The sequence below is a fragment of the Amphibalanus amphitrite genome, unplaced genomic scaffold (assembly GCF_019059575.1).
Source record: "Amphibalanus amphitrite isolate SeventyFive unplaced genomic scaffold, NRLGWU_Aamphi_draft 001430F_arrow, whole genome shotgun sequence".
NCBI classification, from domain to species: Eukaryota; Metazoa; Arthropoda; class Thecostraca; order Balanomorpha; family Balanidae; genus Amphibalanus; species Amphibalanus amphitrite.
The window spans coordinates 135,656-160,097 of record NW_024882923.1 but is presented as its reverse complement, the minus strand read 5'-3'; the positions used below and the strand labels follow the sequence as shown (position 1 = coordinate 160,097).

The window sequence follows — 24,442 nt, the reverse complement described above, 5'->3', positions numbered from 1 at the left end:
CGCAGCCTGTGACACATGTTTTATAGGTAATTTGGGGCGTAGAACACGATGGTGACATTCATTTTATCATATGTGTACGTGTTTGGCTCAAAAACTTCAATTAAACAAATTCATGTATCATGGTCGTGAAGTAGTCACGAAAAATTGCCAAGATTCAGTTCAAGATTTTGGAAAATGCGGAACGATAATCAATAATCTAAGATAGCCATTTGATTGATCATGGTATTGGCAGTCTAATGGCGTTTACGGCATGTCTGTATGTCTATTCTGTGATTTTATATGATTTTTTGAACATATGCCGTTTTTGGTCGAAAACTCAGAAATCATGACGTCACTAAAACCTCGATATCTCAAAACATTTTCCGACCGATTTTTTTTGAAACTTTGTCACAATAAACTTCAATCAATTCCCTACAGGTACCCAAAATTTGGCAGTGTTGTACGTAAGTCGTTAAAACGATAACGAAAATGTTCTGTGCTCCTTGCTAAGTAAGGTCGCTGAAGATCATTAGAGGGTCACATTTTACGATTTGCATTTTTACTGTACAATTCGTTTTTTTTTTTTAACAATGATGGATTGGATATTGACGAAGTGTCATTTCTAATCTTCCTCAGGTAAATGATAGTAATTCGTATTCGTTTTGGGCTACACTGAGGTAAAAAATTGTTAAAAACCCTCAGTTTTAACTCTTCCATCAAACCATTAATTTTTCCATTTTAACCATTAATTTTCATTTTAATCAATTTTAACAATTTTTTACCTCAGTGTAGCCCGAAACGAATACGAATTACTAATGATGGATTGCTTCAAGTGCTTTCAGATTATCTCACGTGAGAACCTGTGAAATACCGTGCTGTCTCGCGGTAGCCGTTGCTCAATGGTATCAGCAAACACTATCCTGTATTGGAACGTGTTTTATTGCGAAATACAGCGAAGACAAAACAACTCACACTGGGAAGCATACAAAAATATACATGGTTTCTATGCCTACGTACAAACGGTATTTACAGTACAAATGATTTATCAGTTACAAAAATTCACCCCTTCCAAACACTAAGGTAGCAATTGCGTCATACGACGTCAATAGATTACCAGCAGGTGCAGCAATCCCTAGTAGAAGCGCGTTCTGTTTAAATACGCGCTTTATATCTCAGTATAGCCCCGGTATAAAAAGGGCTTCTTTTTAGCTAAATTTCCTAAAATTAGCGTAATTTCTTATCAAATCCTGATAAATTGTTAATTCACATACTGTCCTCAGAGGTTTGTCGAGCTTGTGATCTGAGTGAAATAGTTTAGAACTCATGCAAAAAGTTTAGTTAGATTGTAGAACGCGCTTCATGAAATCTGCAGTGTTCGTGCCTGCCTTGCTTTTATACTTTTTCCACGTTTTGAGATCAGCAAAGTATCTTTTGTGGAAAATTGTATCATGACTCGATCAAGAGGCGTGCAGTAACAAAAACTCTGGACTCTTTTTCTCGCCGTCGGTGCTATACACTGAATAAATTGCGCACAATATCCATCTGAACATGAAAATAGCCCCAGGTAAGTCGGTATCAGTCACTCACCAGATACACCTATTAGTTCTAGCCGACACTAATAACATCACATAGCAGTCCAAACAACAGTCTTGTGCGCTAGACTGCCTACCCACATGGCTTTTCTCACAGTCACAGTGCCACACTAATCGGTCAACAATAAAATATAATCATGTGAGTCACGAGTAAATACACAGGCATACGAAATCTCCCAAAATATCTATACAAAAAACATATCTCCAGCCGTTGAAGTAGCATAAGATAGTAAAGAGTAAAGACAGTTCCGTACTGCTTGAGGCTGAACTAGACACGACGGTATGCAAAGCAGCTCGGAGGTTTCAAACATGGCATCAGAAAAATTCAATGACTCGTCTATGTGCTGAATCTGACAGCGACCCGTCAGTGACCTGACAGTGACCTGTCACAAGCTGGTGACCTGTCAAAGGTCACGCGGTGACCTATCACGGTGAGTTGGTATGCCGTATGTAATGCAAAGTTCCCCGAGTGCACAGGGCTCAGCGATGCTGTTCCTGTCAAGATGAAGAGCGATGGGCGGCTGGTCGCGCTACGTCGCATTGCTGTAAACGAAAACTCAAAGGCCTGACATATTTGATACAACTGTGGGCCAGAGTTTAGAGGCGCCTATTCATCCGTTTACAGTATTCATTCGCTTGCATTACACGGACAACGAATTCAGCGAACAACTCAGCCGACAGAGCATTAATCAATTCGGTCTCAGTAAAATTCAGCTGAATAGCTCGTAACACAGAATCCGCATCCCACTTTTTCACAATCGTCTGAACTAAGACCTAACAGAAACAGTCACCCTTCAGCTAACAATTAAGTGAGTTACATGTTGAAATCCTTGATGGCTGGAAAATATCAAATAACAGTTCTAACTATCGGAGTTGATGTCTAGCTATCAGATGTATGTACATTACACAATCTTTCCACAGCTCCTAGCTAGTTTATCAAATGCTACGTATAAAAGGGGCTCGATATAAAAGCTTCTCTCGTTTCATCATTAGTGAAGTTCCCCGTGGAACTCTAATCACATATCTAGTATCTACTCAATGTCGTGTCATTAAGTCTTCTTCCCAAGAGAGATGCGCATCTGGCTAGACGCTCTCGAGTTCATTTTTCTGCACAAAAGGCTGGAGCACCCAAGAAGTGCCACCCATTGACCTTCACAGAGGGATCATTTTGATTTGTAAATAATTGGACGCCATGAAAATCAAGCCTGTTCGGTGTCCATGACTTGTTACAGCACTATCTTACCACAAGACATGGGCGCAGGAAAGGGTAATTAAGTCACTGTTTGGTGTTACAGATTCGCGAATGTGATGTCAATTCTTTGGTCAATGTTTCTCTGAACTTTTTCGCCTTTGTTGAGTATCGTAGCAACATTGTACAACATAACACATCGCCTATTCACCCGATAGGAATCGTGTCAATACAAACAACAGTCCATTGACAGTCAACAACTTAGCACACGCCTCGTTTGACAAAAAGGTCAACGTCGCACAAGAAAAACAGCTTCTTCGACTGTTTTGTTCGACTGAAAGGACTGTCATCCTTTCAACACTTCCAGCTCCCAGCGTTCCTGACATTACGGAAGAAGTCTGGTGAAGCCACGGCGCAGATAACTCAGAGAGTAGACACGTTGCAGTCACTCCGCATACTCCCTGTGGTCCCTCACCAGCATGAGGAGTGAAAATCGCCACAGCGATTTGTTTACCCACCACCGTGGTCTACGCCACCCTCGCAGCATGTCGTGTTCTCACTCATCTTTTCACCGTACAGCTGATCACTTTTCGTCCGACACTTCGCCACAACAAAATTTGACAGCACACTGCCGAGAAAAAATGAATGTCTTTCGGCAGCTTGACGAGAATCTCACACAGACTTACCACGTCCTTCTTTAGCATCACTCGCGCGTACAGGCGTCCATCGCAAATCAGCCACACACAAACTCATGGCCTTCCACAATGTCACGAAAGATCCTCTGACCTCGTTCAAACTCAGACCGACCCTCGTGTCAGCTCTGGCAGTTTGTCATACCTCGGCGGCGGACTCTCTGCAAGAGGCGCTGGCAGCAGAAGAGCCTCATGGTACGGAGGCGGCGCAGCCACTCTTGGCGGAGGCGCGAGATCCGCACGAACCCCACTCTCTCCTCCACAACCCGAGTGACTGCTGCGCACTGAAGATCCTTCGCGCACACGCCTCTTCAGAAGAAGTACCGAGAACCTGACGAACAGCAGTAGCAGGCACACGAAGAAGAGCAGCAGCACCAAGAAGATGATGCCCGTGAGCTCGTTCTGTTCGTCAGCTACGTCGTGTCCGATGTACAGGGTGTCTCAAAAGTTCGTTCACACATTTCCCATGCCAATAAAGCATATAAGAACCGGCCAAAAGTATAAGGTTTTGGTGTCTGTGTGTACACTAGACAAATATGGATGCTTTGACAACTGATTAAGAAGGTTAGAAACCAACCCCTTTGCTCTATCTTCAAAAATATTTACCCATACCGATTTTTGTTGCTCCGTCAGCTGCCGGAGGCTGATAAAAGGTTACCAGCTTTCAAGCTCTTGCAGGGGAATCCCCTGCAGTTTCTGCGTCGGATTTAGTTTTGACTAGCTCCCCGGCAACATCTGATTTTCCCTGAAAGCCGACAGCTTGCATCGACACCATTCTTGAGTATTTTGTAGGCATTCTCTGGCGCTAACTCCTTCATGAATGACTGGCGCCGACATCCCAAGCGCCATTTTTCTTTTCAAAACGACCCCAGTCCTGAACAAACGTGAAGTACCAGGAGTAAATTTTTCGCATCATATGGTAGCAGAACGTGTCGGACGTCTGTTTCTCAGACACATTGTGCAAATTTTGCAAATTCCAAGCGCTCGTCATTCTCCATGCCAAGACCTTCGCTCGGTTGCGGAGTGTTTTCCTCGGGAGATGTTCTGCTTTGTAAATGGCCCAAACCTGTCCACCGTGTGGTTTTATCGGGATTTTGTGTTTAAAAGAAAATTATTCGCTGCAGATCTGCCTCTTGAAACTTCGTTAGATAAAATTTTACAATAACTGACACTTTTGGAGGGTCAGGTGTCCTTGGCATTGACGATTTTTGTGTTATTGTCCCAAAATAATTGGCGTTATAGATATTATAAACAATTTTAAATTATAATTTGTCTTTATTTTACGATGACCTGCACTTTTTGAAAATGGGTAACCTCTGTCTGTGACCTTCTTGCCACTTTTCAATAGTTATGACCGCATTTTCAGCTGCTTTCCGGAACACGAGTCTACTGTCGTGCGAGGGTCGTTCAAAACGCCGTTAGTCTCGCATGGTTTCGTCCTTCAAAAATTTTAGCCACCGTTTTTATGAGATGATCATCATGTTGCACTCATCCTCGCCGACACTTAGCCATGTGTCATTTCCGATTTAACCATTCCCATTACTCCTGAAACAGAGAGTTTCACAACATACCCGACATTGCAACCTACATTTTCGTGCCTGACCCATGGTCAGAGGTGAACCCTTTTTGTGAGCTCATGAAGGGTCGAATGCACTTGAAAACAATGAGACTGCTTGAGGAAGGTTGCCACCAATGCCCATGCAAAATTTCGACGGTTAATTTCTTGTTGATTCAAAATTATTGACAAAAAAGCATGGCTGGTACCTGTGAACGAACTTTTGAGACACCCTGTACATCTTGGCGAGTGAGAGCGTGAAGATGACGAGGATAGTGACGACGACAATGCAGCAGCACGACTGGCACCTGAGGAGGGGGAAACGATGGTAATCGAACGATCACTGTGGGGGAGAAGAAGAATGGGGTGGAGGAAAACGTTGGTTATGGAACAATTACGGATGGAAGCTGAAGTACATGGAGAAGAAGATGAAGAAGAAGAAAAAGAAAAAAAGGAAGAGAGAGAGAGAGAGAGAGAGAGAGAGAGAGAGAGAGAGAGAGAGAGGAGATAGAAAAAGAGCATCCAGCTCATCGACTTTATCTTCTACTTCCGGCTCCTGCGGTTGCAACTGAAGCGGAAGTGTATAACCGTCTCGAGGATGGAGATAGTTACATGAATATACACACAGTAACGAGAGTAAGCGCAATGAGAACTCAATGGGCTCCATATCTTACTTTCTGGCCGGGTCACAGTCGAGTTCCTCCGTCACCAGGATTTCGCCATCCCCCTCGGACGCCGCCGGATCGGAGGAGGCCATCTCGACCACGGACGAAGCGCGCGCCGCCGAGTTGTGGCGCGAAGACTCGCCATTGGTCGGCGGCTGACGGTGTTCGGCCAATCGGCGCGAAGTCTCGCGCTGCGCGGTCGGTACCGGTGGGTACCTGCAAGGTCAAGGTCAAAACGAGGTCAAATGCCAGAGACCGCTTGGGTTATGACTTGTAAGCCTCCGGGTGTAGGCAACAGGACCATTTCGTCCAACATTCTGAGGATGACGTTCCTTGACAAAATGTTTTGTTGGCAGGTGGAGAAGTTTGCAGGTGTCTTCATATGGTTCGTTTTTAATGATGAGTCAAAAAGACTGCTTTTGAACATGGAAATAACAAAAAAGTTAAGTAAAATGAAATGGCAAAACCTCATCAAGCGGTGAAAATAGTTTGCACCTGAAGAAAGTCATCCTTTAGACAAGAACACAGCCATGTTTTCCATGGAAATGCCTCGGGAGGAATTGAACACACGACCTTCCTCTCACCTGTGCACGGGCGCCGGCATGGGAGAGTCGCTTCTCTTGGGCGGCGGCCGGGGCGACCAGGAAGCTGAAGAAACGTGCGGCCCGTGCGCGCCCCAAGTGTGTGGCGTGCTCCTTTTGCACACCCAGAAATGCATCGCACGCGCGGACTACCGGGGAGGGTGCTGGTGCCCACAGCACAGCGCTCCGGGCGCTCCGCCTGAGGGAAAAAACGTACAGTCAGACGACGGTAGCGCCACTAGCGGCGGTCTTCTAGTACTATTTTTGGCCAATGCTTTTCCTCACTTATTCAAAAGCAAGGAGTGCCCAAGACAGTCTCGTGTGGAATCCACCGGTTTATGAATTCCTGACATCCCGGCTGCCAAGTTTACAGGCCATTGGGATATCTTGTTTAATCCACAACCGTTGCTGAAAGAGCCAGCCTCTTTCAACCGTAGCGCATAGTTGCAGCGTGATCACTGTAAATGAAGGTCATCATTTGCCAATAATTAGTGAAACACCAAAGAATGATGATACTCCAAATGATCAAAATTGTTATGAGTGAATCCTTTAAAGGTGCAGACCAAAATTAAGTGTTAGGTGCTTGGGCTGCAGTCCCAACTCAAGGAGCCTTCCCAAGCTAATGTGCGTTTGACTGTTGGCTCTCAAGTCCTACCCAAATTTGCTATCACGTGAATGTAATGGCGTCTATTCCATGTCCCCATCAGCTCCCCATTAGTCCTCACTTCCGGCTGCTGTGAGCTCATCGATTGTCCCGAATTCCCGGATGATTCAGCCGCGCTTCGATCCCGGACAAACACATTCCACCAGCGCAAACACGCCCACCAGTATTGAACGGCCGGCTTTCGGATCAATCCATGGAGCCAGCTGCCGCGCGGTGGGTCAATGATCAGCTACCGTACTGAGAAAGCTTTGCTTGCATTCCTGGTACTGAGGATAGGCACCCACATCGATTAGGGCTGGCATTTGGGCCAGGCTTAGGTAATATTAAAAGGCACTCTGGTCACTTTAGTTTGTTTCATAAAAATGTTGAATGCTCACAATATATACCTTGGGGCAATGCGAACGAAAAGGAGGTGTCATATCAAGCTTTATCGACATCTATTTGTCACGAAATCATTTAACAGCAATACAATTATTCGCTAAGTGTGGTCCGGCCCCAATTAATGCAAGACTTTCATCAGTATGGTACTGTTTTTGCAAAAGCAATTACTCTCGATTTTAGATTTAATCATGTTTTATTCCGAACTGTGCGGTATTAAACAAATTCCCTTCCATATGACATAACCACACGAAGTCCAATGAAACACGGGCATAATCAGTTGCGACTCGAATGGCAATATTGCCCCACTTTATAGGACTGCAGTCGTGACCTCTTGTGGTCCAGTTGCTATAACATCCCAGCACCTGTGGCGATGGCCTAAGTTCGTGTCGCTCCTGGCTCGATTAATGTGTCTCGTGACCTTTAGGTCCTGACCTATCCTTCCACTCGCTGGTCATACAATGAATCTTGACCTTTCATCGAAATGGGTGACTTTGCAATCGACCTAAAGACGCTTGAATCAACTCGACAACTATCGACGAAAAGCGAGCAAATTAAACAGGTCACACGTGTTGCTCAAACCACAAACAGCTGGGCCCTTTCTTGGAATTCCTCAACTTCCACGAAATTCCCCGTGGCCTTAGACGGTTACCAGTAGCTCTTTGACCTCAGGGTTAGCTAGCCCACGCGCCACCGGGCATTCGCAACTAGAGGCGTGCCCCGAGGCGCCATTGATCGCTGAAAGTCGCGGGAGAGGAGGGGTTGGGGTGGGGGGGGGGGGTGAAGGGTGGGGGAGGGGCTGCGTTGGACACGCGCGTCCAAGGCTACAGAACCAGGACAGGGAGTCGGTGGATGAAAACAAAGAACTTGAGGTCCCTGGCTGTTCAACGGTTTGGACGGACCGAGAAATATGATATGCATGCAGGAAAGTTAAAATAGTTAGAGTTCGTAAGTTTTTAATTGAGTCAGTAAAAAGACAACATAAGCAATTTTTGATTGATTGCTAGTCAAAATATTTTCTGACAAACAATGTATTTTATCGCTGAAAGTACTTGTCTTCAAACACTGCTTCATAGAGCTTAGAAATAATAACATAAATGACATGATTGAGTTCATATTTGTTGGAGTTAGTCTGAAAAGGAGAATCAAAAGGGACAGCCAATACGGTTGAAGTGATGTTCTGTCAAGCTCAGTGCTGTGTATCATAGACATTAGCCAGATGAAATATGGTACTTAATGCTTGCAGGCTCAATTGAAGCTGGGCTTTGATTATCGTAGAAGAATAACCTTATGCTCACTATCTTTAAACAATCCAAAAATTAGCCTAAAATCAATGAATATATTTCGGAAACGTTCCTTCTTCAGTTCAAAAAGTTAACTATACAAGCCACAGAAATGTACAAATAATTGAACGTCACAAAAGCGCCGAATTCACTGATCCCACCAACGAATATTAGTCACATTCTCGTGCCATATAAGTAGAACGGCCTCTTTTAATCAACGCAAGACTAAAATAACAGTTATACATAAGGTAGCGTAACCAAATACTACTGAATACATGCTGAATACAACTGTATTCAGTTATTCAACTGTCTTTTTGAACTGAAGAAGGAACGTTTCCGAAATATATTCATTGATTTTAGGCTAATTTTTGGATTGTTTAAAGATAGTGAGCATAAGGTTATTCTTCTACGATATTCAATAATGCTGCTCATTTTAGTACTTCGCCATCTTATTACACTGGGCTTTGATTCTGAAAAGCAGCCTGGTCATCAAACATTAACTGATAAGCTACAGTGGAATGAAAAATAAGCCGTCTAATACGTTGTTCTCCACGTAAAAGAAGGCTTTCCAGTGAATTAAGACCATCAAAGTGAACCGCTTATTAATAGTAATGTTTCTAATTTTTAGTGATTTATGGTATAATCTGCCTGTTTTTAAACCAATGGAAGAATGGAAGAATGGAACCTTGACGGGCTTGGTGGATGGCGGACGCTGCTCCTCTGCCTCCGTGATTTTCCTGTTCCTTTCTTATATCTGGTGGTAAGTGAGCATTGAGTGACCACTTTTGTACGAAGGAGTGTCTGGTATTGCTTGTATCTCACTTCTGGTTGTGTATTTTCATATTTTTTCTCGTTTTCTAAGGGTTGTATTCTTCAGTGCGGCAATATTGGCGCCGCCCGTTTCATCTTGTTCGAATCTGGCGCGCTTCTCCATATGCTGCCACATTTCGATTCGGCTACCAAATTCTGTCCCTTCCCCTAGCCGTGAACATAGACTCGAAGCTGGTCGCTTCGAAGGGCTTCGAAGGCTCTAGCACAGGCTGTACCGCGAACCAGTGACGTCATTTACAGTAGTGTTGGCCCCTGTTCATTTTTCGTTGGCTGGGCTATACCGAATCCTTGATCTGTCTTTGCCCTTGTGAAGGTGACACGTGTCGCTCACATCTCAGTCGTTTGTAATTGTCGTTTTTGCTCTCAAGGTGAGAAAATTTATTTCACTAGGTTGTTTGCTATTCCTAATTTTTCTTTATAGCTATCTGATAAATCAGCCCATAGCTCGCTATGTTCCGTTATCTCGATTAGTCATCTACGGCTAGTCTGGTGCACTGGTGGATGATTTAATTTTTGCATTCGTGATCTATTTGATTGTATATAAACATGGCACCATCACAAAAAGATCAAATTGAGAAGCTGGCTACTGAAAATGCTGCTCTTAAAAGTCAGGTAGCATCTCTGACTGAAAGACTGGAAAAACTTGAAGCCTCCCTCGACTCACTCTCTCTGAACCACTCTGAAACTGTGACAAGGCTTGAGGGAGTCGAAGACAACCTCTGCCAGGTTACTTCAGAGCAGCTTGAACTGCAACAGGATCAGGCAGACCTGGCTGTCAGACTTGAGGCCCAACAGATGTATTCGAGGAAGCAGACCCTCCTGCTCACTGGCCAAGCGGTCGGTCCTCAAGCCAGAGGCGAGAACCTTAGACAGTATGTCATCAACTTGCTGAAAGAGTACTTGGGTGTCCTTGATCTAGATCCAAGGGATATTTGTGCCTGCCACAGACTGCGAAACCAAAAGGTGATCTTGGTTAGGTTTGTTTCCCTTGATGATGCAGAAAGAGTGTACAGAGCTCGTACCAAGCCAAAGCGAAAAGGCCTCTTGATCTTTGAATCACTGACATCTGAACGGCTTGCCACGATAAATGTTCTCCGGGACCTGAAGAAGGAGAATGATAACCCTATCTTGTCGTACTATACACAGGGTGGGAAGATCTTTGCCAAGATATCCGACAGCAAGGATGTGAAACCCATTGAAATTCCTTTTGGTGCATCTAGACAGCAGATCAAATGTCTTTGTGATGGTAAAAGAGTTACCATCTCTCCAATGGACATTCGAGACCATGTCCGCCAGGTGCACGGCTCCACTGGTCAGCGCTCTGCTGACGGTTCAGCGGGTGGATCTGGTCCCAATGGAAACTGGCAAAAAGTGCAGTCCAAGAAAAAAGTGAGCACAACTCAAACTGGCAGTGCTGCCACAGTAGAGACTCTGTGTCCCGCATTGCCAAATCAAGAAGTGTCGAGTTCCTAAATGGGTGTTATTTACCTTAGGGCTTTGCGAGTGTGCATACCCTCATTGATACTACAGGTGTACCTTGACTAGCCTCAATTGATTCTTGTTCTTTTTTCATATTTTTTCATTGTTTTTTTTTTTTCTTTTTTTCACTTTTAACTCATCATAGCTGTAAATGTTGGTCTTGTAAATTACTACACCATTAATAACAATGGAACTCAAAGGCTAGTCCCAGAAGATGCACCCATCATGGGCAATGACCAATTTGCAATTCCAGACTTGGCAGATGTAGCACAAAATTGCAAGGTCCTGTTGCCACCTGAATCTGGGCCGCTCTTAGGGCATGAACTTTCATTTCTTCACCTCAATGCTAGGTCCCTTCATCAAACTTATCATGAGATAGTGTCTTTGGTGTCCAATATGAACCACTTAGCTCACTTTGTATTGGTGTCCGAGACCTGGCTGCACCCTGATCTGATATGCGGATTCCAACTCCCTGAGTACGAGTTATTCCATTCTGCACCAACAGACTCAGTTATAGGGAAAGGATGTGCCATGTATGTGAGGAAAGACATTTTTCCATACTGTGAGAAACTGGATTACTTATGTGTTGCTAAAAGTGAATTTCAAAGTATCATTGTGCGTGTTGCCTACCCTGGTGCCTCAAAATTTTTAGTTGGCACCTCATATAGGTCACCTTCCTACCCACTTTCCCTATTTTTACCCTACCTTGAGTCAGCTCTAAGTAACATTGTAAGATCCCAGCAAAGCTGCTTTTGGGCTGGTGACTGGAATGTGAATCTCTTCGATTATAATACTAAGTCAGATTCTAAAACTTTCATGGACTGCTTAAATTCTTTTGGGTTTTATCCTACTATAACTCTCCCAACTCGAATATCCTCTGCCCCACATTTCTCTGAGACCCTAATTGATAACATATTTACAAACTCTTTGAGCACAGTTACTCACAGTGGAACCATCTGCTGTGGAATAGCAGATCACCAAGCTGTGTTCTGCTCCTCCAGCCTGATTAAATCTGGGGGCAGTAATGTAAATGCAGTTCCTGTATCGAAGAAGTTTAATTTTGCTAAACTAGACGAGCTAAAATTAAGTATTTCAAGGAAGTTCTCTGGATTCACATCCATCCAATGCCTGGACCAGGCCTGTGATGTATTTCTGACTACCATCGGGAATGAAATTGAAAAGTTCTCAACAATTTCTTCCAGCAGAAAAACTACTCCCATCCAGCCCTGGGTCACTCCGGCTATATTGCGTAGCATTAATACTAGAAGTAAGCTCCTGAAAAGGTTCCTTAGAGATCGTAGCTCTGAAAACGAGCTGCAATACAAGAGGTACAGAAATACTTTAAGACTGACCATGCGTCATGCAAAGAAGCAATACTTTCAAAAGCAGTTCCATAAGAACAAACTTAATCCTAGGCTGTTATGGAAAGATTTACTTCTGGCTACTCAAAAATGTAAAAACAAAGCTACTCCGGCAGCAAGGTTTCTTCTTGATGATTGTGCTACCACTGATCCGCAATTAATAGCTGAGTCATTCAATGACTATTACAGTAAGGTTGCACCTAATCTTGATGCTGCCCTTGGTCCCAGTGATGTTGATCCCCTTGACTATATGGATAATTTTATTACTGATGAGCTGATGTCATTCAGTCCTGTCACTGAAGATGAAGTTATGTCCATTGTCCTAAATTTGAAGGAAACTGGAGCTGGTATTGATGGCCTTAGTGCCAAATTATTGAAGAAGATTGTATCCCACATCATTTTGCAGCTGACACATCTGATAAATCTTTGTATCTCAAGCCTGACATTCCCTGCTCCTCTGAAGATTGCAGTTATCACGCCAGTCTACAAGAACGGATCCAGATCTCTGTTTAGTAGTTACAGACCCATTTCAGTACTACCTGTTATTTCAAAAGTTTTTGAGGTTATTATGTATAACCAGCTCACGTCATTTCTTGTCAGGCATAATATTATTTATGATTATCAATTTGGCTTCAGATCCAACCATTCTACATACATGCCTATTTCAATTTTGCACCAGTTTATCACTGACAATCTCATTTCCAACAATAAGACTGTTGGTGTGTACCTTGACCTTGCTCGTGCCTTTGACACGGTTAACTTCGATATATTACTGAGAAAGCTAAAAAGATATGCCATATCTGACAATGCCGTTAGTATGATTTCTTCCTATCTGTCTGATAGAAGCCATCGAGTCAAGTTTGACCATGCCCTCTCTAGTGCAAGACAGTTATTGTGCGGAGTCCCGCAAGGTTCTGTTTTAGGACCTGTCCTATTTCTACTTTATATTAATGATCTTTATCAAGTTTGCCCCATCGCCAAATTTTTGCTCTTTGCAGATGATACGGCGGTCTTTTATTCCGCGCCGTCCAAACCTGAATTGCAAGATATGATAAACCAATCGTTTCCTAGGATTACTTCATGGCTGCATGCTAACAGGCTCTCTCTATCGATTCAGAAGACTGCATATCAGGTTTACTCTAATGACGATGCAGACATTAACATATGTATCCCTGTTTCAAAAGGCGAAATAACGCATGCCAGCACAGTAAAATACTTGGGAGTACTCATAGACGAAAATCTCAAATTTAAATCCCACATTAGCAAAGTGACAGGTATAGTTAGTCGTCAGACTGGTATCATTGGCAGAGCCAGATACCTGCTTAATAAAGAATTATCAACACTGCTTTACAACTCACTTATCCAACCTTATCTTACCTACTGCGCATGTATTTGGGGCTCTAATTATCGTACGTCTCTTCAACCAATCATCGTTGCGCAGAAACGTGCTATCCGCATTGTAGCTGGGGTTTCCCCCGGAACACATAGCTCCCCTCTCTTCAAAGAGCTCAAGCTGCTTAAGTTTGATGATCTAGTTAAATACCAACTCCTCTGCATCCTTCATGACTACCTTCGTGGGAAGCTTCCAAATATCATGGCCACTAAATTCATTTTAAGTAACCCATTGCGTGAAACACGTAGTAATCAACATTTCTCTGGGCAAGTGCTATCGCTGTCAGGTCGTGTTATACCCAACCACAGATTGCGTAATTACTATCAGTTTACTCTATTTGCCAGAGCTCCGGGAATCTGGAATAATATCATTGCTAGTAAAATACCCGACATTCATGATGTTCCATTGAGTAAGTCACTTTTCAAGAAAGTTACGAAGTTAATTTTCTTTGACCAATATTAACAAATAATTAAGTTACTCTTAAGTCATCCACCAGGCTCGTTCACACAATTTACGTTATTCATCTTAACTTTGCGTTTGTGGGCAGGGCCTCAGGAATCGTTGCAGCCCTATACCCTGTCCACAGCGCCCGATTTCATTGAACTTGGTTTACTTCACTTCTTTCTGTCAGAGTGGTCACTCGGTCTCACTTTCTATTGTAACATCCTATCTCGCCTTCTGCCTCGGCCGATGTCATGACTTGCGTTAATCACACACATCCCCGTTCTCCAGACTCCACCAGCCCGCGGCGTTGACAGCTAGTTGCACCGCCCATCATCGGCACTCCAACCGGCGACCTGATGTGGCCGGGTCTCCGCCGCTGCGGCGCTGGCGCCCCGGTGACTGTTCCGCTGCGGCGCTGGCGTTCCGGGAGTCCCGCTGCGGCGCCGGCAGTCCGAGAGTGCACCACTGCAGCGCTGACAGCCCGTGGTGCTGAGCCACTGCATCGCCTGCAGCGCGGGCAGCGCGGGCGTTGTACCGCTGCAGGTACTGCAGCACCGGCGGCGGCGCCGTCGGCGCGAGGGTTGCACCACTGCATAACCAGCAGCCCGCCAACTGTATCACTGCAGTATCGTCAGCCGTGGGGCTGAACCGCCGCAACACCGACTGCCTGAAGGATCCATCGCCGCTGTGCTGGCGGCCCGAAGGCTATACCGTCGTGTCACCGTCAGCTCGAGGGCTGTGCCGCTGGGGCGCCGGTCGCTGTGCCGCCGTGGCGCTGTCGGTTGTTTGCTGCGCCGCCGCGGCGCCCTCGTCCGGGGGGCTGTGCCGCCGCGGCGCCGGGGGCCTGATGGCTGTACTGTCGCGGCCCCGGGGTCCGGGGGCTGTGCCGTTGCTTCACCGTCAGCCTGGGGGCTGTACTGCTGGGGCGCCGGCGACCCGGCGGCCACGCTGCCGGAGTACCATCGGCTCTGGGCTGCGCCGCCCCGCGGCACAATCATCCGAGGGCTGCGCCGCCGTGGCGCCGGCGGCCTGATGGCTTTACAGCCGTGGCGCCGACGGCCGGGCGGCTGTGCCGCCGGTCGGCGCTGCGGCATGTTGGCGCCATCTACCGCCACCTACGACGGCGCCGCGACCGTTTAATCGACGGCGCGCACGCTGGCTGGAGGTCAGCGGTACCCGTCCGAGGAGGGGCAATGCTGGCCGTTTTTCACTCTGACTTTTTGTTGTTAATGATGGCGTCACCTCCTTTACCAACCTTCACTAACAACTAACTGTCTTCTCTCTAACATTACTAATCCATCTGAGCTCCTGTATCCTTGCCAGCCGGTGGCGCCATCTATCTATTCACTATGTTTTTGTTCGTTGACTCAAACTACATACCTTATTTGCCTATTTTTTCTGTATTGATTAATAAACCGCCGGTGGAAACCGGAAGAGAAGAAAAACAATGGAAAACCATCCTATAAGTTGTTAACGAAATACCTTTTTTTAATCTTCTAATCATTCAGCATTGGTCTAGCTTCATGGCGTTATCAACAACAACTACGAATCATTTGGCGAATACGAGTATAACGCCCTTACTGTGGATGATATGTTGAATTTCAGTTTTTTATTTTTCATTTTTCAATGCATCAAATGTCTGACAAATATCCTCCTCCATGGGCGATCGATTATGCCGCTCTATCAGCGCTGTAAATGCCTGCGGGCTAGACTGCGCCGCAATACACCCTGCGGGGTAGACTGTGCCGCAATGCAGCAGAAAATTGACGCGTCCGCTACTGCTTTTAACCCTATTCCTGGCGGGCTCCGCCGGGACAAGAAACTGGCGGGGGGGGGGCCGATTCGGCCCCCCCCCCCTGAGATCTCGAGAACGAAGCAAGATAGCGGCAAGCGGTAAACGGCATCGGATACGCATGGACAAGGTCTACAATTTTTACTAAGGTCATTTTCAGGTCAGGTCAAAGATGACGTCACAGGGGTCGAAAAAGTCAAAATGGCGGCGCTAGATATGGAGAGAGTTTTTCTCGAATAACTTTCGAATTAGTCAAGATAGGAACAAACTAAGGGCATCATCGTGATCCTCTCGTCAATCCGCATCGAATGATATATATGTTGACCTCGAAAGGTCAAGGTCAAAGGTTGACCTCAGGTCACGTTACCTCGAGGTCATCATGTATATCATTCGATGCGTCTTGATGAGCTGAACACAATGAGACCATCCACGCGTCTGTATCTTGTTCCTGTACGGAGTTATTGGCCAAAAACCTTTGGTGACCTTTGATGACGTCACATGACCTCACAGCTGCCCAACAGCAAAACAGACCTCAAGGTAGTGAAGGTTGATCGTATATGAAGTCATGTATGGTATATGGGGCCATTCCGACCCGTTTTAGTGGTAAAAACAGGGAGTTGATTTTTCCCCCATTGACTTATAATGGGGAGGTCGCGAAACTGACCTGACCTTAGGTCACCGATATCAAAATTCCGAGATATACAAATTGCACATACTGGTACCCTAACTAAAGCCTGAAGAGAAGAAATCGATCGGTCAAAAACTCTAGCTCTGGCGTGATTGCAAACTTTTCTGAGGTAGGGTCACCAAACCGCCTCTGGTGACCTGACCTGAGGTCAGATCAACTCAAAATTTACAGACATGTTGCGTAGAAGCCTATTAGGAAAAGTCAGAAAATTTGAGCTTCCTAGCTCAACGCGTTTGGGAGAAATAACCAAAAAACCTCAGGGGGGGCTCCTGAGGCCCCCCCCCCGCCAGGAATAGGGTTAACGCGGGCGCGACTGCAGTTTGGTGTTGAACAACGCTGTTTATGGGTGTTGTATAGCAATAGAACAACCAGGAAAGGAGCGTTGAGTGCCTCCTTTGCCGAAAGTTTTGCACCAATGTGTCTTCTTTTGCAGTAATACATCGATTCATATTTTCCTTTGCCATAGGGCTACAAGTTGATGAAACGTCTTATGAGTCAATACAAGGACCATTTATAGGCCACCATTGATCTAGGGAACTATGTATATCCAACCCCCAACCCCCCCAGTCTAAAGTTTACACTGGGGGGTTGGGGGTTACTCTAAAGTCACGTGGTCCAACCAAATTGAAACACGTGGATCACCACAGGTCACCTGTATCACCAACACCTCCCCCGTCTTTGATCCTCAATTTAATGCCATTCTGGCGCACAAAATCCTCAAACTTCGCTACTGCTTTTATTGTAACAAAGGAACGACACACGCAAGGGACCATGTAAGTGGATGAGCGCGCCGTGTGCGTTCACTGATCCACTTAAAGTTCGGGCAGAAATGGCCGCACATAATATTCTTGTGATGATACCAATAGGATAGGTCTCTGTTATGGTTGAACCCGGATCAGTGGCAAGTTAGATAAAAATCCGACTGCAGTCGTGCTATACGCACTAACGCAAATATGTGTGCGACTAATTTTGATACATTGAAAAATTACGTTGCAATTGGTACTAGAAGCATGAATGAAAAGCCTAATTCACACGTAAGTACATACCTTCGTTTGGTCCGTGTGGTGACAAATTAATTTGCCAAAACGCGTTAAAAAAGATCATGTGATTAATAAGTTTCAATATATTGAGCTAGTCAACCGACAAGTCCACCCGGATACGTTTTAGTTCTTCCTGTCTGCATCTCTTCCCTTCTCTTTTTTCTCTCTCGTCCTCTTTTTGTTTCTCTCTAGCTCTCTAGCTTTCTCGCTCTTCCTCTTTCTTCCCTTTTTGTCGTGCTCTTATGGTCATCTGTATTCACAATGTGTGTCTCATTAAGCTTTCTGGTTGAAAGCGATCACATCAACAAGGCTGACGCTAATAAGCTACCGTCTAAAGAACGGCCTCCTTGTTCTCCATAATTAATCCAACTCGTTTTCCTCGTATGTAATTTGCAACCCCCTGATTTCAGTATTTCCTAAGAAGCACCCCCACCTAGTTCCACCCTCAAATGCCATTTTCAGAGACATATGTAAGCTAGAAGACCTAAGAAGCTCCACTCTTAGCGCAGAATCCCGACACAAGCATTCAACCGTTCCATGCTTCTATCCTTAGGATACTGAAATCCTACTCCCTAACACCGCAACCCCCTCCGGGCTGGACAGGCAACTTTATCTCATGCGGGCTGCTCCCTTGGAGCGGCACCGCTGCTCCCGAGGGAGCTGCACCCCGTAGCCGGGTGCAGAGAGTGCTTGGGGGGCTGGTCGGCCTGTCCATTTGGACGGGCTCAGCCCCGACGACTCTCTAGGGTGCCTGCCCAGACCAATATGTCTCCCCCATGGATGATATAACACTGGATTGGTGTCTCGTGGAAATTAACATTGGGATCCGCGACATTGGGATCAGGCCTGCCATCTAGCGAGAGAATTATCGTAAGTTAGGAGCAAGCCGAGTGAATGCCATCTCTCAGCATTATGACACACGTGGGTGTGGTGTGTTAGTTGGCTTGAAGTGCATATTCCCACGAGTTGGAGGTAATCTTACTGGACTTGAGACGACAAAAAATGTCTTAAATGCTTGAAAGCCAAAAATGTCAAGCAGCATTTAGGTAATAACGAAAATAAAATGCGTAAGACGGTGTGTATTGAAACGCCCGGTCCCATCGGCTTGTACGACCTTTTATACGGTCATTTACTCACAATGGTACAGCAGTTTGACAATATGTCATACATATTTGGTATGCTTATTCCTTCTTCTCCGAATTTCGCTCGATTTTCTTCATCTTAGTTAATTGTTACGGCACGTGCCACGTGCCAACTTAGGGGTGTCGAAATTGTTCCACATAAAGTAACTCCGCAATGGCTGGGCCCATTACAGTAAAACTTCGTTAATAGTTAGGCACCCAGTGGCCAATGCATTTCCATGCGTCACTATGAGGGTGCTACTGCACGTGCGGGGTGCCTCTTCCATATCTCAAGAACGGCTGGGCGGATAACACTCAAACTTTGTACACAAATGTCACATCGATGCTCGCACTGCATTGATCAGTGCTTACATTGGTGCAGAGTCGTAAAGAAAACGAGGGTATGAGATGCGTGGTGTTTATGCCTTTCTGTTCCAGCAGCTGATTGATCCGCAACAGGAGATCCTTGTTTGTGAAGGCTTCGTCTCCCTTTTCCACAGCTTGTTTAAAATAACATTAACAATGTACGTACGAAGAAGATCACACGTCAAAGTCGTTTTAGGCGGCTATCTTGGGCCAGGGCTGCGGAGTTGTAGTCAGAGCCAGCGGTTCAGTTCCGACTCGGAGTCGGTTGATTTTTAAAAGCTGTAGTCGGAGTATGAGTCGAACGTCACCGAAAAGCCATCAACTCCACAGACTTACCAGGGCTGCAGAGTCGGAGTCAGAGTCGGAGTCTGTGTGAATCGACAGTTCTGCCCGGAGGAGTCGGAGTCGATATTTGGATACCGGAATCGGAGTTGGAGCCAAAGTCACTGAAATTTCATCGACTACGCAGCACTGGTTGGGTCCTTTTCAAAGAGCGTCTTGAATGACGTATTGAGCGGCAATGACGTTAGCAATTCCGTTCAACTTTTTCATTAGACTTATAGATAGTACCTACTTAACGTTCGTTTTGTTCTTTGATCGGGCAATTTGTTTGATTTAGGCCAAGTAAAGACTCATGTGAAAAATAGCGAAAACGACACGTGCTGGCGAAGTCTCCAATAACTCCCTGTTTCACGATTTAATGAGGAAATAACATGGAACTGCTTATCTTATTACTGACGCTGCACATAAATCTATTAATTTCTTCGCTTTTACTGACATATATAGACGTAACCTTTTGAAAAATTGCACAACAAGCCCGCTATTACACCACACTCCCGTGTGTCACAATGCTAATCAGCGGCGTTCACTCGGCTTGCTCCTAACTTACGATAATTCTCCCGCTAGATGGCAGGCCTGAGCTCAATGTCGCCAAAAACTGCGAAGACACCATCCATTATTATCTCATCCATGTCTCCCCCTAATTCCTATCATCCTTCCGGCTCTGCAATGGTCTTGTCGACCGAAAGGGCCTAACCCAACAAAACAAACATAAGCATTGCACCGGCTACACGTGGGTTCCAACACTATACCCCCCCCCCCCCCCCGCCCCAATGCCCCTCACCTCGCTCCGCTCCCGGTACGCCCAAGGCAGAGGCACGTCGGTGGGGGGAGGGGGTGCGGGGGAAAGGGTTTCCACGTGCCACGACCATCGACGTAAAGCTTTGTCGCCGTTGTCGGTTACCTTGACAACGTGATGCCGGACGCTGGCTACAAAGCGAGAGACAAAAAAGGGAAGCTGAACGAAACTTGAGATTGGCGAACTTTTGCTGAGCTGTCAGCAAAGGGCCAGGAGGGTTCTTTGTTTCTCGACTGCAAGACACGAGTCAAATAGACAAATGAATACGTAACTTGGCCCTTGGTATGGATTGTAAAGCGAGCAACTTCTGCAAATGCAGCTTGTCTGTGTTATTGATGTTCGTTTGAATTAATCAAACTAATTGAAACTAGAAACCAATTATCTAAAGCCTTTGCTGTTCCGTTTCGCTCTTTATATACAATAGGATAGAACTTCACGCCGACATAATCATTTTGTAGTGCTGCTGCAAAATGATTGATGATAGCCTTTTTGTCACAAAAGGTTATAACGAGCTTGTCCGAATGAGCCAAACACATTTTTGGCGGCTCTCCGCGTTCAATACGGCACACCAAATAAAAACGTTTGATTCAATGTTTTTATCTTGTCTTTTGCTAATTTTGAACTTTCGCTTGCCCTGTCTAGAAGCCACTTAAGCCAAACCATGCTAAACCAACCTTCTAGCTTTGCTCTTGCGCTAAAATGGGATTTTTAGGCTCGCTGCCGGTGTGCTTGTTCACATACTCGTAGGTATGAAAATAGAATAGTTATACTAAAACGAATCAACAAAAAGGAACAACGGCCTTCGTTGAAAATGATTTAAGTAGAGGATTGATTTAATTGAGACTACCAGCGGATCTTATGCAACTGTTGCCAACGTACAAGGGAAGTTTTTTTTCCATTACCAGTCATGTGTTTGCATCGTTACCATAGAAACGAAACTTGTCTTTTTTACGGTTCTACCGGATGAACTTTGCTGCACTGAATGCCAAGCTGATTGCCCAGTGACCACCAAAGCGAGCGAAATATTCAAAGGAGAGAGAGAGAGGGAGAGAGAGAGAGAGAGAGAGAAAGAAAGAGAGAGAAAGAGAGAGGGGAAAGAGAGAGAAAGAGAGTGACAGAGAAAAAGGGAGAGAGAGAAAGAGAGTGACAGAGAGAGAGAGAGAGAGAGAGAGAGAGAGAGAGAGAGAGAGAGAGAGAGAGAGAGAGAGAGAGAGAGAGAGAGACAGAGACAGAGAGACAGAGACAGAGAGACAGAGAGACAGAGAGACAGAGACAGAGACAGAGATAGGGAGAGCTGGAACGAAAAAGCCTTTCTTGAGAAAAATATGAGTGAATGATTGCAAATGAACATCCTCAGATTCACATACGAATTGAAGTGTTTCCCTAAATTCTGGGACAAAGGGAATATTTGCATCTATTAATGCAATAGCAGTATGAGTGTTTTTTATTTAACTTATATATAATTGATGATATGTAACATGTAATCATCACATGATCACATCTTACATGTGCTGGGTCATCGATGACCCGTTCCCGCCCTAATAGGAGCGTTAGCAACTGCAAACTTACATCAGCCCAAAGCTTGTCAAGTGATCCCCATGATCCCAAAATGAACCAATGCGCTCCGAACCTAATCGAAATCGATTGCATTCCACAGCGGTGCCAAAATTAACTTCACTGGGTAACCCAATTGCTCTCGCCAGTGCAATAGACAAACTCCGCAACATTACATTGCACTGTTTCACTTCGTTGAATTGAACGACAGTGCGTTTTATTGCATTGTACGGCACACATTGCAAAGCGCGCCGATAATCTAACCTGCTCACTCTTGCTTCATTTCACTTCACCATTTTCGTCTTTTACATCCTTTTCGGACACAACACACTGCTTTTAGTGCAGATTCTAGGGCTAGGCTCCTTCTATTCAAACTCCTCAACTCCTCACATCTTCAGGCATTGGCGCAATCCAGGCTATTCTCTACAAGATCAGTGTTATATTTTAACACAACTTTTAGAGCAACACAATAGTACGGCACATAGCTTACGCTACTTTTATTCGGAAGCTGAGACATGAGAGCAAGACATTGTTGTTAGAAGCCCTTAGTGGCTAGTCTACACAAACTATATGTGCAAGAGAACAGCGCATCGGAGGTCCAGCACGAGAAGTCATCTTGACTTGCCACGCCTCTTCCGTACGCTCGACATTCGCGTCCCATCCACATCTCCGCCTCTATTCTCTGTTCCCTGAGCCAATCCCCTGAGCTAACAGAAGTCAGCTTCGACTTACCTGATCTCTCGACGATCCCCGGCGAGACGCTGTCGACTCCGACGGCCACAGTTCGTCGACAGCGACGATGGCTGGTGTGCGGGCTCCGACGTCGGCGCGCCGGCCGGGCCCACAGAGGGATATTGATTCTCCTCCCAGCCTGCCCCCAGACCTCCGACGACTGGGGAGGGGTGATGGGGGGGGGGGGGTGCCAGTCGGCTGAGGCTCCCTACAGGTGCTGGAGGGGGAGGTGGGGGGGGGGGTACGTGGGTGAGACGGAGACCCATCCGCCTCAGACAAGGATCGTTGGAATCAAGCGGAGCGCGTGGCGGGAACAAGGAGACTGAGAAGGAGACACACGCCAGGAAAGATATTAAAACGGAATGCAAAGAGAACAAAGGAAATACCGAGAACGTGTGGAGGAGATGGCAATGTTTGCTCAATATCATATTCTTTCAAATAAAACTACTTTGACATTAATAAGCAGTCTTAATAATGAAATATTCCTAAAATCACGTGCGCAGTAGACATCTTGTCATTAAGCAAACATTGTTGTGCGATGCCCAAATGACGACAAGGTTTCACCGCAGTGCATCTAGCAGACAGCAATAGTAAACCCATGTCAATTTTTGGCGGATTATCAAACCCAATTCACGCAGAAATGGTATTCCTCTCTCCCATTTTGCCTCTCGCGCGAGGGAGAATAGTTCTCCCTCTTTCTCCATCGCTCTCTCTCTCTCTCTCTCTCTCTCTCTCTCTCTCTCTCTCTCTCTCTCTCTCTCTCTCTCTCTCTCTCTCTCTCTCTCTCTCTCTCTCTCTCTCTCTCTCTCTCCCTCTCTCCCTCTCTTATGTCGTTTCCTGAACCTCGCCTTTTTCGTTCAAACAATAGCACTAGCCGTAGCCGGGGAGAGAAGTGACCTTGACATTTTGTCAGGTAATTCGGAGCTCGCGGGCCAGAGCAGAATAGCCGTTGGTACGGGACCGCCCGGGGTTTGACCGCTTGTGGTCCTGTAGCTAGCTGTCCTGACATTTAGTAGACGGGACTCCCCGCGTGCACGCTTTTACTGCACATAGTGGTGCGTAGGCGGCCGATAAAGGTAACTGTTAGTGAGAGTGTACCGATAGGTTAAAGGTTATTTTAGGCAAGGTCAATGGAAGTGACATTCGATGCAGGTTTGTGAGTGAATGGACATGTGTCTCTCTTGATTGAGTTTTGAAGATGTTTCTTACGCTTATATAACCGGGGATTAGGAATTCGTGAGAAGTTTTGATGTTCGGCGAGTGTTTGTTTTCATAAAACTTGTTGCAATGTAATGCTAGTGACGTTGATAATTTGGCAATTGGCATGGTGTAATGAATATAATAAAGTGACTGTTTTCTTCATTCAACTTTCAAGTTTCGATCTCAGTCTATTTGTTGGTAAGCAGTTAGGTACGCATACAGTTTTGTATCTACCTACCTGACCTGACCCTCCTAGCCAATTGCCGGAAGGATGATAGGAATTAGGGGGAGACATTGGTCTGGGCGATCACCCTGGTGAGTCGCCGGGGCTGAGCCCGTCCAGAGGACAGGCCATCCAGCCCCCCCCCCCCTTCCCAAACACTCACCGCACCCGTCTACGGGCATGCTCTGACGGGCAATCTCACATAGGATAAAGTCCACTGTCCAGCCCGGAGTAGGGGTTTGAGGCGTGAAGGAATCGGGATAATTACGATAACGCATAATTACGTAGGTACCAGTACCATACATAGACTGTTCGACGCGCGACAGAGGCGTAGGCGACTCCTCGTATTCTAAATATGTTCTCTGAGTGCTCTGATGTGAGTGCTGAGAATACTCTCGACGACTCTGTGACCATAGAGTTTTGCATCAGTATATAGAGGTCTATGCCATGACACATCATAACAAAAATGGAAGAAAAATACGAATATTTTTCAGAAAGCCTT

General features: G+C 45.7%; 1 protein-coding gene across 1 annotated transcript; it reads right to left on the bottom strand.

Annotated features, from left to right (window-relative positions):
* Nucleotides 1–899: 899 nt before the first annotated feature.
* Nucleotides 900–22,620, bottom strand: LOC122373006. The gene is made up of 5 exons (XM_043350717.1): nucleotides 22,518–22,620; nucleotides 6,257–6,452; nucleotides 5,682–5,888; nucleotides 5,229–5,315; nucleotides 900–3,865 (listed from the first exon to the last, which is right to left on the bottom strand). Exons 2-5 carry the CDS (start codon nucleotides 6,388–6,390, stop codon nucleotides 3,862–3,864), a joined length of 432 nt encoding a protein of 143 aa, XP_043206652.1. The 5' UTR covers nucleotides 6,391–6,452; nucleotides 22,518–22,620; the 3' UTR covers nucleotides 900–3,861.
* Nucleotides 22,621–24,442: the final 1,822 nt, after the last annotated feature.